Source organism: Lytechinus variegatus, chromosome 2, assembly GCF_018143015.1.
Source record: "Lytechinus variegatus isolate NC3 chromosome 2, Lvar_3.0, whole genome shotgun sequence".
Lineage (NCBI taxonomy): Eukaryota > Metazoa > Echinodermata > Echinoidea > Temnopleuroida > Toxopneustidae > Lytechinus > Lytechinus variegatus.
The window spans coordinates 26,263,970-26,277,831 of NC_054741.1; the positions used below are offsets into that span (position 1 = coordinate 26,263,970).

Below are 13,862 nucleotides of genomic sequence, written 5' to 3' on the forward strand. Positions count from 1 at the left end.
ATTCATTGCACAAATTCACATGTTGCGCCAGCACAGTCAATAACATCATCCCAGCACACAAGTCATGCATTACCCAACAGAGTCACAACAAGCAGTAAATCACCGTAACACACATCGAAGTACAGGTGCTATCACTCACCAAAAACCCGCCGAAATACAAATTTATGTCATTAAAATTGATTTTTCTGCGCCATATTTCCAAAGCATGCAACGGATTAGTTCAGATTCAGGAAGCGGGGTCCCCGAAAATGCACTAAAAATGATGAAATCCGGGATCTTCCCCGAGTTTGCAAACTTTATTTTCACGCTAATTTATGATGGTATCTTCAAAATTCCAATAGAAAAACAAATCATAATTTTTTTCTTTCTTGCATTTACGGCGATATCGGACTTTGCAATTGTTTTTGAAGTTGTGAGAGAGATCCCAAACCACATGAGAGCAAATCGCTCGCCAATTTTGTGATTTTTTTTCGCTATTCAACAGCCATAAAAATAGTAAATATCAAGAAAATTGAAGCTGCAATGAAAAAGGGAACATCAAAAAAGGAACATCCCGATTTTTTTTTTTTTTTTTAGCCAATTTTTGAAAATAGTAAATATAAAAAATTTCCATGCGGCGGCCAAAATAGATGCGCGCGAGGACGATCAACTACTTTCTTTTTTTACTTTGCCTAAAGTGAGTTAAAGGCAAAAACATCCACAAAAAACAAATTTATTTTCATAAATACATGTAAGTATTAAAATATATAAACATTTAATTTTTTGAAAATTTTACTGTACAGTCTTGCAATTAACATCTGGCTCTACTCGCATGCAAAATTTTGCGGCCAAGATCTGAGGGGGAGGGGTCAAATTGACCCCCTCTCCCGGTTATCCTGGTCCGGAATAGCCCAGTTAAAATAAGGTTAATGGAGAACGAAACCCTGGACACCATTTGAATTGCACATTTAACAGAAAAAATCAAAGAATTGGAATTTAAGAAACCTGAAGATCTTCATGAGTATGAATTTTGAGATACATACAAATATCTGGATAAATATTTCCTACATGTATAGGTATGATGCATCATACCTGTAAAAAAAAGGTTCTTAATTTTAGTTTGCATGATGTAAAACAGTATTAATATACAGTACTTGTCAGTACATGTACAGGGGCCCGTTGCAGAAAGAGTTGCGTTTAAACGCAAGTAAAAAAATCAATCGCAAGTCCCAAATGCGCGCTGTTGATTGGTTGAAAATCAAGTTGCGCGTGTTTTTTAGAGTTGCGCGTGATTTTTAGAGTTGCGATTGATTGCAAATCTTTCTGCAACGGGCCCCAGCACAGGTTAAGTCTGTACATTGTACATGTAGGCCCCTTCACGAATGAATTATCGCTGTTTCACAACCCCATGAAAAACTACAATCATAAATCTACACTGTATGATGCATACATGTATAGTAGTACAATGATAATATTTCTTTACTGTACAGTATGTGTTTAATACTTTATCACCAGGAGCTGCTACTGAATCTTTAATTGAAAGTCAGTAGAGCAAGTATATACATATCCAGCTGTAAAGTGTGCATACACATAATACATGTAGACTACTGGTCTAAGGTACTGGGGATTTTGTGTGTGATCATCAAATAACAATTCTTATGAGTCATCAATGTGGAATACAGTGTTTCCACAAACTACATGTATATGATTTGCAAACTTGAATTACACACAGTGCATGTGCTGTATACAGTTTTGGAAACCAAATTGTTCATTTGCAAAGCTAAAAATTTTAGCTTTAATAACATTTTTAGCGTGATTATGTGTAAAATTGTAATAACCTTAAAGTGATTGGTTAACATTGGTTTGACTTATAAAAAAAAGTGAGCTAGAAGGTCACACTTGTCACCTGTGTCTGTGATATGTTACAAATATAAAGCCCAGAAAAAATTGCGATAGAAAATAATTATTTAGTGCTTCAAAAATCGAATTATAAAGTGACCGGAAACACCATCTTAATTTCATCCCATACACTTATGTGTAGTATTTAGGCGTCTATAAGACACCTATTTACAAAATCAGGGTTTGCCTTGTAATTTTAGCTTTTCATTCTCAATAATGGTTGTTTTCAGGGTTTATTAGTTCTAATACATGCACTTGTACACATGTTTCATCTTGGTTTGAATTTTTTTTTTAAATTGGCTGCTCACAAAGTTAAACAATACCTTTAAAACCGTGTGGACATGTATGTAGTTTGAAATTGATGAAATGTACATGTGAGCCTACATGTAACAAAAATAAAAACAATGAAGCTATTTATTTACAATGTAATACTCTATAATTGATATATTCAAAGTTTCAGGAAGTCATAATAAATTGCCATTGAGCTCATGATTCAAATGATCTTTTTCTGATAAATAGAAATAGCAGAAATGATCCTAAATGATGATAAAATATTGATACATGTATGTGCAAACTACTCTAGAGTGTAGACCTACATTTGTGTGGACAAAGTCACTTACAATTTTAAGAAGCGTACAATGTAGGCTATTGCTCTCTGAAATATCAATATATCTTAAACAGAAAACTAGTAACTCTTTAGTTGCAATGTACATGCAAAGAGATGAAATCAAAATTTGATTATTAATTTTTGTTTATGAACTTCTCTTTGCCTCGAGTATCAGTGACATCACATTCCTAATCTTTCTTATATAATTAACACTTGGTGAAGAAAAAATGTGCTGTTTATGTGCAGAGAAAAATGTTGTCAAGAATGTCAATGTCATGTCAATGCACTTTGCTACATTCATGCAAGAGATGGGATTTTACATTGTTTACATTGCAGTGCAATTATGGTAATGAATAAAGAGAGCTTCGGAGATGACACAAAAGAAATGTAGAAATATTGGGGGAAATTAAAGTGAGTAGGCTACATCAAGCTGAATAGACTTATGTACTATGGATTACACGCCCATTTGACAATTGAATTGTCTCGGTGAAATCGGAACAGATGGCTTGTTTATCACAGGTCTCAGTGCATCTGACCCCGGTGAACCTGGCATTGGATGGGGAGTAAACTCACACTTGTAACCGTGTCTTGATTCAATACGGACCGAGGCAGACAAATTTGCGCTCTTTTCATCGATGTACATGTAGAGTCCGCAACTGAGCATGTGCAGTGTCCCAAGTAATTATTTGTGTAACAATGCAAAAGGAAACAAACTATGCTGGAACAAAAAAAAAAGTCCCAACTTGGCTATAAAATGTAATGAATTATGTCATAAGAAAGAGGAAAGTAACCTTGGTTTTGCACCTAGTTGCAAATTGTGATGAAGGCATGCATGAATTTTCTGTCAGAATGAATGATACAAATGAAAAGGATTGTTCCACTCATTTGTGGAAAGAATTATATTTGCAAAAACATTTTCTTTCTCCCATACAACAGGACCTCTAATCAATTTTATGTGCCCCCCCCCCCTTAACTGTAAACTGAAACTAAACTGAAATACATGCTTGCTATTAAAATGTCAGGTTACAATTTAATACCATACAGTGTGTTTACATTGGTAAACAATTATTTCATGAGAAAGTCTTTAAAGGAAACCAAAACCCAAGAAGAGAAGCAATCTTATTGGAAAGATTAAAATGAAAGGAACAATTTAAAAAAAGTTTCATCAAAATCGGTTATGAAATAAGCAAGTTATGGACGATTGAAAAGTCTTGTTGTACTTACTGTGTGGATCCTCAAATTGGCAAACATGCTTCAAAATGGCTGATTTTGTGGACAACTCTCCATTTGTTTCGTACACATATTTTCAGATTTTCCCCTTTATTTTACATATTTCACATTATCTCCTCCTGACCTTGACATATATGGTGTGGATTATATTTTCCCATGACATATGCTGTGCTCAGAAGGCGGTAAGATGAAATTTGAAAGACAATGAGGAAAATCTGAAAGTTTGTGTACAAAACAAATGGAGAGTTGTCCACAAAATCAGCCATTTTGAAGCATGTTTGCCAATTTGAGGATGCCCATAGAAAGTACAAGTACAGAAAGTACAACTCCCATAACTTGCTTATTTCATAACCGATTTTGATGAAACTTTTTAAAATTGTTCCTTTCATTTTATTCTTTCCAATAGTATTACTTCTCTTCTTGGGTTTTGGTTTCCTTTAAAATCAAGGTTTGTCGTCACCCTATTATCTAATACCCTTTTCATAAACCTATCCTCCAATTAGCCGCCTAAGAGTAATGCGGATAATTCAATAAAAATTGCGTTCATAAACTCCGAAAATAAGCCGCATTATTTTTACGAGCGCCCGTCCTGAAAAAGGCGGATAATTACCATGACAACTGGACACGCCCCCTCCGATGCGGTTGTGTTGGAAAAGGGTGACCTTGTGACCGCACCATGGCAATTATCCGCATTATTTGGAAATGCGTTCATAAACTCAAAATCTTATCCCGATGCCGCTATTATGCGGATAATAGCAGCATCAGAGAAATGCGGATAACTCTTGTCTTCCTCCAATTTTTACGACCAAATTATGCTGCTATTAGCCGCCTAATTCATAGTAATTGGGTTTATGAAAGGGGTAATAGTTTCAGATCTGGTACATTGAACAAAACTTATCTTCATGAACTCTTAGCTGAAAAGCAGAAGTATCACTAACACAGAAAAGCAAATGTGGGGCAGTGTATTAATATTTTATTAATTGGAAAATACCCAACCTTTGATTTGAGTTTTGCCGTCATTTTCCACAAATACACTTGGGTGCCTGGGTGGTCATTTTATTGGATTCTGTTCGAACTCATTTGAGATCATTACCATAACTGGCATTTCTTTTTATTAAAGTGCAACCCTTCATAAATGAAGGATTGGCATTGCAGTTTAATCAGTGTAACAAAATATTGATTTTCCAGACAAGTGTTAAAAAGTTACATGGACATAACATCTGCATTTGTGCATGGTAGGCTGTTAGTTAGTGAAAAATGCTATTTAAATTTTGCATAATTCTCAATTGAATCTTGTTGGGAAATTTACTGTTTTATAAATCTTCCAATTCTAGTCTGTGTTTTTAGAATGCTGATGTTTACATTTTTGTGGGCATGGTATACATTTCTTTCTACCTCCATTTATACATGTACATATAGGCCTACATTTCTGCAATCATGGAGGTAGGTGCTGCCTGCAATCAATTATCTCTGCAAAACAAAAGAAGTTTGAATTCAATGATTTGATGCATGTGATCATGATGTAGGTCTACTTGTGTAGGATATTTGCACTATACTGAATAGTTCAGGTAGATTTCAAACTGGGAGATATTATTATTTGGTAGAACTTTCATTAACTGAATCGAACTTCAACCTAATGATTGATGTCTTTCTTCCAAATTACTCTTCCGGTTTGGATACCAAACTCTATACCTCACCACCCCCACTTTGAATCAATAATATCTCAATAGAATGTGACGTGTTAAGGTCAATTGCATGATTGCCTACACAGATCCTAGTCACATAGCGATGACTAAACTACTCCTGTGTGCCATTCATTGTCATTATGTAGCAGACAGTACTGTGGTGTCTCAATATAAATCCGCTGCCTCCTTGCCTTCACACACCTGTATGCACCAGATGGGATACTTGCCATACAGCAGTTCAGAGTTGTTGTACACTGAACAGTATTTTTAGACCACCTCCCCAGAATGGGAGAAGATGGCCCACGCATTGGGATTTGGGAGCGATGGAAGCTGGTCACTCCATGAATCAAATTACCTGTATACATGCATATCATTAATAGAGAAGAAAATGAAACTGCACTCTCTTTTAGTTGGCGTTCTTCCGTACATGCATAATCCTGCAAAGTACATTCTTGAATACTCTGAGCACTACTGATAAAGTGAAAGTTCAAGCTAGAGCCGGGGTAATAATTGTTGTAAATTGTATACTGCAGTCCGGGGGGGGGGGCACTCGACCAAAAAATGGTGGGGGTGTGCCGAGGGCGAGACAAAAAACGGGGGCCTTGGAGCGGGCTTATTGTAAAAAGGAGGGCATCGGAACTACAAATGTTTGTGAAAACGGGGGTCCTTGGAACATATCGCCAGCGTGTGAGTGCGTACGCATCCCTGCAGTGCGCTCGCGCAGAGGCGATGGTCGGACAGTGCTCTGAGGCCGCTTTTCACCGAAATTGCAGCTCATTGTAGCATATCAATGCGACCGGAACGGCGTAACGAAAAATATGCGAAGCTGTGGAGCGGATTTCTTTTTTTTTTTTCTCTCGATAAGAAGAAAATGCTATGCTTTGGAGCGGCTTTCTTTGTTCTTTTTCTAATAAGACAAAAATGCTATGCCTTGGAACGGAAATTTGAGTGTAAAAATGGGGGTCCCCTCCGCGACACATACCCACTATGCATTATATACTGAGTGCCCCCCCCCCCCCGGACTGCAGTGTAAGTGTTACTATAGGGCCATGCATCTTGAACTCGCCCCACAAAAGGTGGTGTTACGCTTTTTCAATTTTCATTCAGTTTAACATACCATCTCTGTTGAATGGAGATACATGTATTATTGTCATGAAATTGGTGTAATTTTAAAGCTTAAATATATACTCCATCATAAAGTGCAAGAGCACGTAAATTCACTTGCCCAGGGCAAGTGGGTTTGTCGCGCCCTGTGGTATTATGATAATAATCAGTTCCTGAATTTAATGCACTCACTAATAAAGCGCCCCAAAATGATTTAATCTCACTGTTTGCCCCTTTTCATTCAACATGTTTTAACCTACTGTATTTTGTTTTCTTTTGTTATTATTCTCATCTATTTGTATGTATTCTGGAATCATCTTGAATAAAAAGAATTAAGAAAAAATCTCTACAGAAGGAATTGACTTCTCAAAATTTCACATCATTTGCCTCCTTTTTCAGTAGTGTTCAGTACTACTTTTAGAAATTTGATTTGTAATGTTGCACAGTACAATACACAGCTGGGATTTTTCATTTGTGAAAAAATATGAATCATGGTTCATTGTCCCAAATATCTAGAGCCAATAATGAAATTACATTACTGCCATGATAGGACTATCCAAATTCTCTTCAGATTGCAAGGCACTGTCCAAGTCTGAAGAGAGGAAAAAATACTACGTAATAAAATTTAACCATTCCGCTGTTTCTGTATTGTTGACAGCTGAATCACTCGGGATTGACACGAGATGCACTTAACGATCATCGGATGACATAATCATCATAACCTTCATTTTAGATTTGACTTCACATTCACCAGCAGATGCCTTGGAATTTTGTTTTTAAAAATTTCTTTATTTATTTCTTCCAGTGATATCAATATTTACAATAAATGACAATCAAATAGTTACATGTATATAATCACAAACTGACAAATAACCTCAAAACTATCAATCTACCAGTAAAATCAAAGAATAAATGATTTATACATATAATCTCTCTTTCATGAACTGCATATGTTTATCTTCCCTGCAGTGGTACAACAATTCCAAGCATACACAGAGCCCGAGACGGGGAACGATCCCTCCGTTTCGAGGAGAACGTCTGGCGTCACCAAACCCACGGGGACGGAGGACGAAGAGGTTGTCGTGCTTCCTCTAGGAGAAACCACACTCACACATAATTTAGGCGTTCCAATTGTAGTCGTCGTGACCAAGGTAAGATGAATTTTCCTATGGCTGAAAAAAAACATGATGCTTGTCGCTCATATAATGTTTGTGTCAATAGAGGGCAGTGTTTTGTGAGGTGAAAGAATTTGGATCATATCTTGAATTGAAAATATTCTAACTACATGTTGATTTGTTGACCATGAATTAGGTTGATTTAAACCAAGAATGATAATTCGCGCTATTAAAGGACAAGTCCACCCCAACAAAAACTTGATTTGAATAAAAAGAGAAAAATTCAACAAGCATAACACTGAAAATTTCATCAAAATCCGATGTAAAGTAAGAAAGTTATGGCATTTTAAAGTTTCGCTTCATTTCACAAAACAGTTATATGCACATCTCGGTCGGTATGCAAATGAGGAACTGATGACATCACTCACTCACTATTTCTTTTGGACTTTATCATATGATATATGAAATATTTTTATTTTCTCGTCATTGGCATGTGAAATGAAGTTTATTCCTTCCTGAACACGTGGAATTCCATTATTTTAACATTTTGTGCTTCAGGCAAAGAGGTCCTAATCGTCAAAGGCGTAAAAATTGAAAAATTGTTAATTCAAACAATAAAAAACAAGAAATAGTGAGTGACATCATCGACTCTCTCATTTGGATGTAGCTGGCTCGTTCATATAACTTTTTTGTGAAATGAAGCGAAACTTTGAAATGTCATAACTTTCTTATTTTACATCCGATTTTTGTCTCACCTGCGAAGCAAAGTGAGACTATAGGCGCCGCTTTTCCGACGGTGGCGGCGACGGCGGCGGCGTCAACATCAAATCTTAACCTGAGGTTAAGTTTTTGAAATGACATCATAACTTAGAAAGTATATGGACCTAGTTAATAAAACTTGGCCATAAGGTTAATCAAGTATTACTGAACATCCTATTAGAGTTTCATGTCACATGACCAAGGTCAAAGGTCATTTAGGGTCAATGAACTTAGACCATGTTGAAGGAATCAACATCGAAATCTTAACCTGAGGTTAAGTTTTTGAAATGTCATCATAACTTAGAAAATATATGGACCTAGTTCATGAAACTTGGACATAAGGTTAATCAAGTATCAATGAACATCCTGCATGAGTTTCACGTCACATGACCAAGGTCAAAGGTCATTTAGGGTCAATGAACTTTGGACGAATTGGGGATATCTGTTGAATTCCCATCATAACTTTGAAAGTTTATGGATCTGATTCATGAAACTTGGACATAATAGTAATCAAGCATCACTGAACATTTTGTGCAAGTTTCAGGTCACATGATCAAGGTCAAAGGTCATTTAGGGTCAATGAACTTTGGCCGAATTGGGGATATCTGTTGAATTCCCATCATAACTTTGAAAGTTTATGGATCTTATTCATGAAACTTGGACATAATAGTAATCAAGCATCACTGAACATTTTGTGCAAGTTTCAGGTCTCATGATTAAGGTCAAAGGTCATTTAGGGTCAATGAACTTTGGCCGAATCGGGGGTATCTGTTGAATTACCATCATAACTTTGAAAGTTTATGGATCTGATTCATGAAACTTGGACATAATAGTAATCAAGCATCACTGAACATTTTGTGCAAGTTTCAGGTCACATGATCAAGGTCAAAGGTCATTTAGGGTCAATGAACTTTGGCCGAATTGGGGATATCTGTTGAATTCCCATCATAACTTTGAAAGTTTATGGATCTGATTCATGAAACTTGGACATAATAGTAATCAAGCATCACTGAACATTTTGTGCAAGTTTCAGGTCTCATGATTAAGGTCAAAGGTCATTTAGGGTCAATGAACTTTGGCCGAATCGGGGGTATCTGTTGAATTACCATTATAACTTTGAAAGTTTATTGGTCTAGTTCGTTAAACTTGGACATTAGAGTAACCAAGTATCACTGAACATCCTGTGCGTGTTTCAGGTCACATGTCCAAGGTCAAAGGTCAATGAACTTTAGCCGAATTGGGTGTATCTGTTGAATTACCATCATAACTTTGAAAGTTTATGGATCTGATTCATGAAACTTGTACATAAGAGTAATCAAGTATCACTGAACATCCTGTTCCAGTTTCAGGTCACATGATCAAGGTCAAAGGTCATGTAAGGTCAATGAACTTTGGCCATGTTGGGGTTTTTTGTTGAATAACCATCATATCTCTGTAAGTTTATTGGTCTAGTTCATAAAAAGAGGACATAAGAGTAACCATGTATCACTGAACATCTTGTGCGAGTTAGAGTAGTATGCAAAGTCAGCACTGCTGCTATATTGAACCGCGTGATGCAGGTGAGACGGCCAGAGGCATTCCACTTGTGATGAAATTTTCAGCATTGTGCTTGTCTGATTTTTCTCTATTGATTCAAATCAACTTTTTTTCTGAGGTGGACTTGACCTGTAAATAATTTTCTCCTTTCCCCCTTTTTTTTTTCTTGTGTATGCAGTCTGACTACGTCAGCACATTGGAGAAAGACCAAGACTACAGCGATGAGCATTTAGATTTCTTACAACAGAATGTCCGGAAATTATGTCTAAATTGTATCCTTTTCAATGTGATTTGTATGTCTGCTCTTAATTAATAAAAAGGGGTTTATTTGTAACAGGTGTACGTACCATCATTTCAGAAAGGCAATATATGTTAACCAGGATCCTGATTGCAGACTTGGAGCCATAGATTTATTTGCTATCTACTGGTTACTTTTATGGAATTCTTGAATTTTATTGGCCTTTGTGCAGTAGGACTTATTTAGAAGCAGGGTATTTTCTACATGTGGACTATTGCTCCCGCTGTTTATTCCCATTAACATTTTTAAATGATTAATTGAACCTATCAGTAATTCATGGGGCTGTTCTAAACATTTTGGGGAGTAAAGACCTCAGTTTCCTGGGATTTTTTTTTTGAGAGGGGAGGGTGCAGACCCATACAGTTCAGACTTTCAAGATGTGTGAAAATTACATTTCATTTCAATTAAGCCTTGTACCTGAAGCCTTGCTCTGAAAAATAATCTGAATACGTACATGTATATTTCTTAATCTTGATTCTTCTCAATTCTTAATTGTATGAATAAATCATGAATCATGAATAATAATTAAAAAAAAACACAAAATATACAGGCTAAACTGAAATAGTCCTTGGATACACATATAATTTTACAGTTTTCTTCTGGTTTATTATGCACACTTTTAGATTAACTCTACTTTATTAAAAATGTAACAAAATTACAATGAAGAAAAAAAAACAGATGTTGATGTAAAAATTCCTGAACTCACATATTACTTCAGATGGTGCAGCTTTATTTTATGTATCTGTGAAAGAGAACAAGAACTGTGATCTGTTGAACAGATATCTTCTACATAGGTTATATGACTTCCCATTCAACTCGACGGCACTGGTAGTGGAAAAGGATGCCCTGTTTGTGTGAGTATCAAATTTGGTGTATTGTTAAAGGACAAGTCCATCCCAACAAAAAGTTGATTTGAATAAAAAGACAAAAATCCAACAAGCATAACACTGAAAATTTCATCAAAATTGGATGTGAAATAAGAAAGTTATGACATAAGTTCGCTTAATTGCACAAAACATTTATATCCTGGTCGATATGCTAATGAGAAGACTGATGATGTCATTTACTCACTATAGTATTTTTTTTGTATTTTGTAATGTGAAATATAATTTTCTCCACATTGTCAAGTGAAACAGGGATTAATTCCTCTGTGAACATGTGAAATTAGCATTGTGTAATACTTCATGGTTTCCCAGTAAGTTGGTCTTTATTGTCAAATTAAAAAAAATGAAATATTGTAGAATTCAAACAATAAAAAAAAAGAAATAGTGAGTGAGGGACATCATCGACTCTCTCATTTGCATGTCACTGAGTATGTGTATCACTGTTTTGTGAAAAAAAATGCCATAACTTTCTTTGTATTTTACATCCGATTTTGATGAAACTTTCAGCGTTATGTTAGTTTGATTTTTCTTTATTTATTCAAATCAACAAATTCTAGGGTGGACTTGACCTTAAAGCAAAAAGAAATAATGTGATAATTGCATAGAGGGGGGGGGGGGGGCTATATTATTGTTCTTGCTAGAATGCTTCCCAAGGAGTGGATGAAGTGTTTTCATTGTGCAGGGAAGCTAGAATCATATGACTGGAGTGATATTACATCTCTATTTGTACCACTTACAGATGTTGTCCTAATGCATAAAGCACTTGAGGTTATCACTTTTAATAGATTTGCCACCCTCAACCCACAACTTGTCATGTAGTTAAGACAAATAGAGACCTGTAATGAAATTGTGTACACATTTGAAGTGTTGCCTAACAGCAAAATAAGGGGGGGGGGGGGTGATTGCTCAGGGTGTTTTGTGGAATGATGCTTTTATCAAAGTTGTTTTTTATTATTTGCAGAAGATACCATTATTTACCATTTTGTACCATGTCTTTCATGTGTGGTAGTATGACATGCACTCAATACTTGACAGTATCCAATCCGATTCAATATACATTTTGATAAAGCGCCTTTTCATTTTGGTTGCAAAGCGCTGCACACACTCTATTCCGTGTTTGGGCCACAAAACAATAATGCAACGCCTCAGAATGATCAGCTTAGTCCATGCAATCCATTGTCCTCTTAGCAAAATAGATGGGATTAAAGGCCCGGTCCCACTGCACTTCAGGATGCAGAGAGGATGTAAAACAGAAAAGAATCTTGTCATTCATTGAAAAACGTTAGGGGAAGGCGGGGTAAGTTGAGCATAGGGGCAAGTTGAGCCACTAGCCCCAGGCCAATAATGAATGAGTCAGACATCATGGTGGTGTCATTTATTGGTGACCCATAGCATAACCCCTAACCCCACCACATTGTTTTCAACTTTGAAAACAAAAAGTATTTTTTTAGAGGGAAAAATATGAATTTCAGCCAAAAAAGTAAAAAGGAGTGTGAAATAGATAAGTGCTTTATAAACACACACGTCTTTAAATATAATAAAGACATGATAACAACTTTATCAGTCCAGGTATGGATCTTCATTATTGTCATAGTCTTTAATATGATGGATGCATAATAAATGTGTGGATACAAATTATCGCACTAAGTTCGGACTGGGGTAAGTTGAGCCAAACAGCATGGGGCAAGTTGAGCCATGGTAATTCCTATGGTAATGTATCTTAAAAAACAAACAAACCATAAAAATTGAGTGAAATGCTGGCTGAAAGGAGCAAATTTACATGACTGCTCTTTTCCTTTTAAAGGATGTTAGTATTTATAGAGAATTAGCAAATGAAAAGACTTTAAACAATGAACTGACGTGCTGGGTCTCCCCTCATACATTTTGTACATAGTTTTTGTGGCTCAACTTACCCCAGAAGGTGGCTCAAACTTACCCCATATATGGGGCAAGTTGAGCCATTTGACATCGTTTTTTTCAAAGGTCACGATGACTTTCAGTGTGGGGATAGAAAGTTATATATAGCTGGAAAATATTTCAGAAGAATTAAATTTCAAGGCAGGGTACTTATTTCGACAAGATTATTAATCATATCAATTCTAACATGCAAAAAGCAAAAACTGTCACAACTTACCCCGCCTTCCCCTATGTATCCGTTGTGTACTCTTTGCATACGTGTTTCATAGTCCATTGTGATTTCATTGCTCACCCATTTTGTCCGTTGTCTGGAGCGGATAAAAACTGAAATTTTGCTTGTCTGCTGTATCCGTTATGAATATGTTTTGTGTCCGTCAGCCAGTGGGACCAGGCCTTTAATGGCTATCAGTTGGCATGTGAATATGATACAAGTGGTCGTACATGTAGATGGTTTTCTCCTTGAAAGGTCCAGGCCCATTATGGGTTCAGTTTACATGTAGTCTTGCATTTCCATTGATTCATCAACATTTGACATTTGCATTATCAAAGAAATATTCAATTGCATGACCTTTTCATTGCGGTAAAAATAGCTACTATATTTGATCTTAAGCCTAATAGGCCATATTGTGTTAAAGGACAAGTCCACCCCAACCATTGCTTGATTTGAATAAAAAGAGAAAATTCCAACAAGCATAACATTGAAAATTTAATCAAAATCTGATGTAAAATAAGAAAGTTATGTCATTTTAAAGTTTCGCTTAATTTCACGGAACAGTTATATGCACATCCTGGTCGGTATGCAAATGAGAAGACAGATGACGTCCTCCACTCACTATTTCTTTTGTATTT

At 36.1% G+C, this 13,862-nt stretch overlaps 1 protein-coding gene across 2 annotated transcripts in view; it reads left to right on the forward strand.

Moving 5' to 3' along the window:
* LOC121407698 (cytoplasmic dynein 1 light intermediate chain 1-like) overlaps window positions 1–13,862 on the forward strand; it is a 36,115-nt gene that overhangs the window by 16,368 nt on the left and 5,885 nt on the right. For both annotated transcript variants that reach the window (XM_041598884.1, XM_041598885.1), the window contains exons 5-7: window positions 7,474–7,655; window positions 10,093–10,186; window positions 10,931–11,066. In XM_041598884.1, coding sequence (XP_041454818.1) covers window positions 7,474–7,655; window positions 10,093–10,186; window positions 10,931–11,066 — 412 coding nt within the window. The remainder of the gene's footprint in view (window positions 1–7,473; window positions 7,656–10,092; window positions 10,187–10,930; window positions 11,067–13,862) is intronic.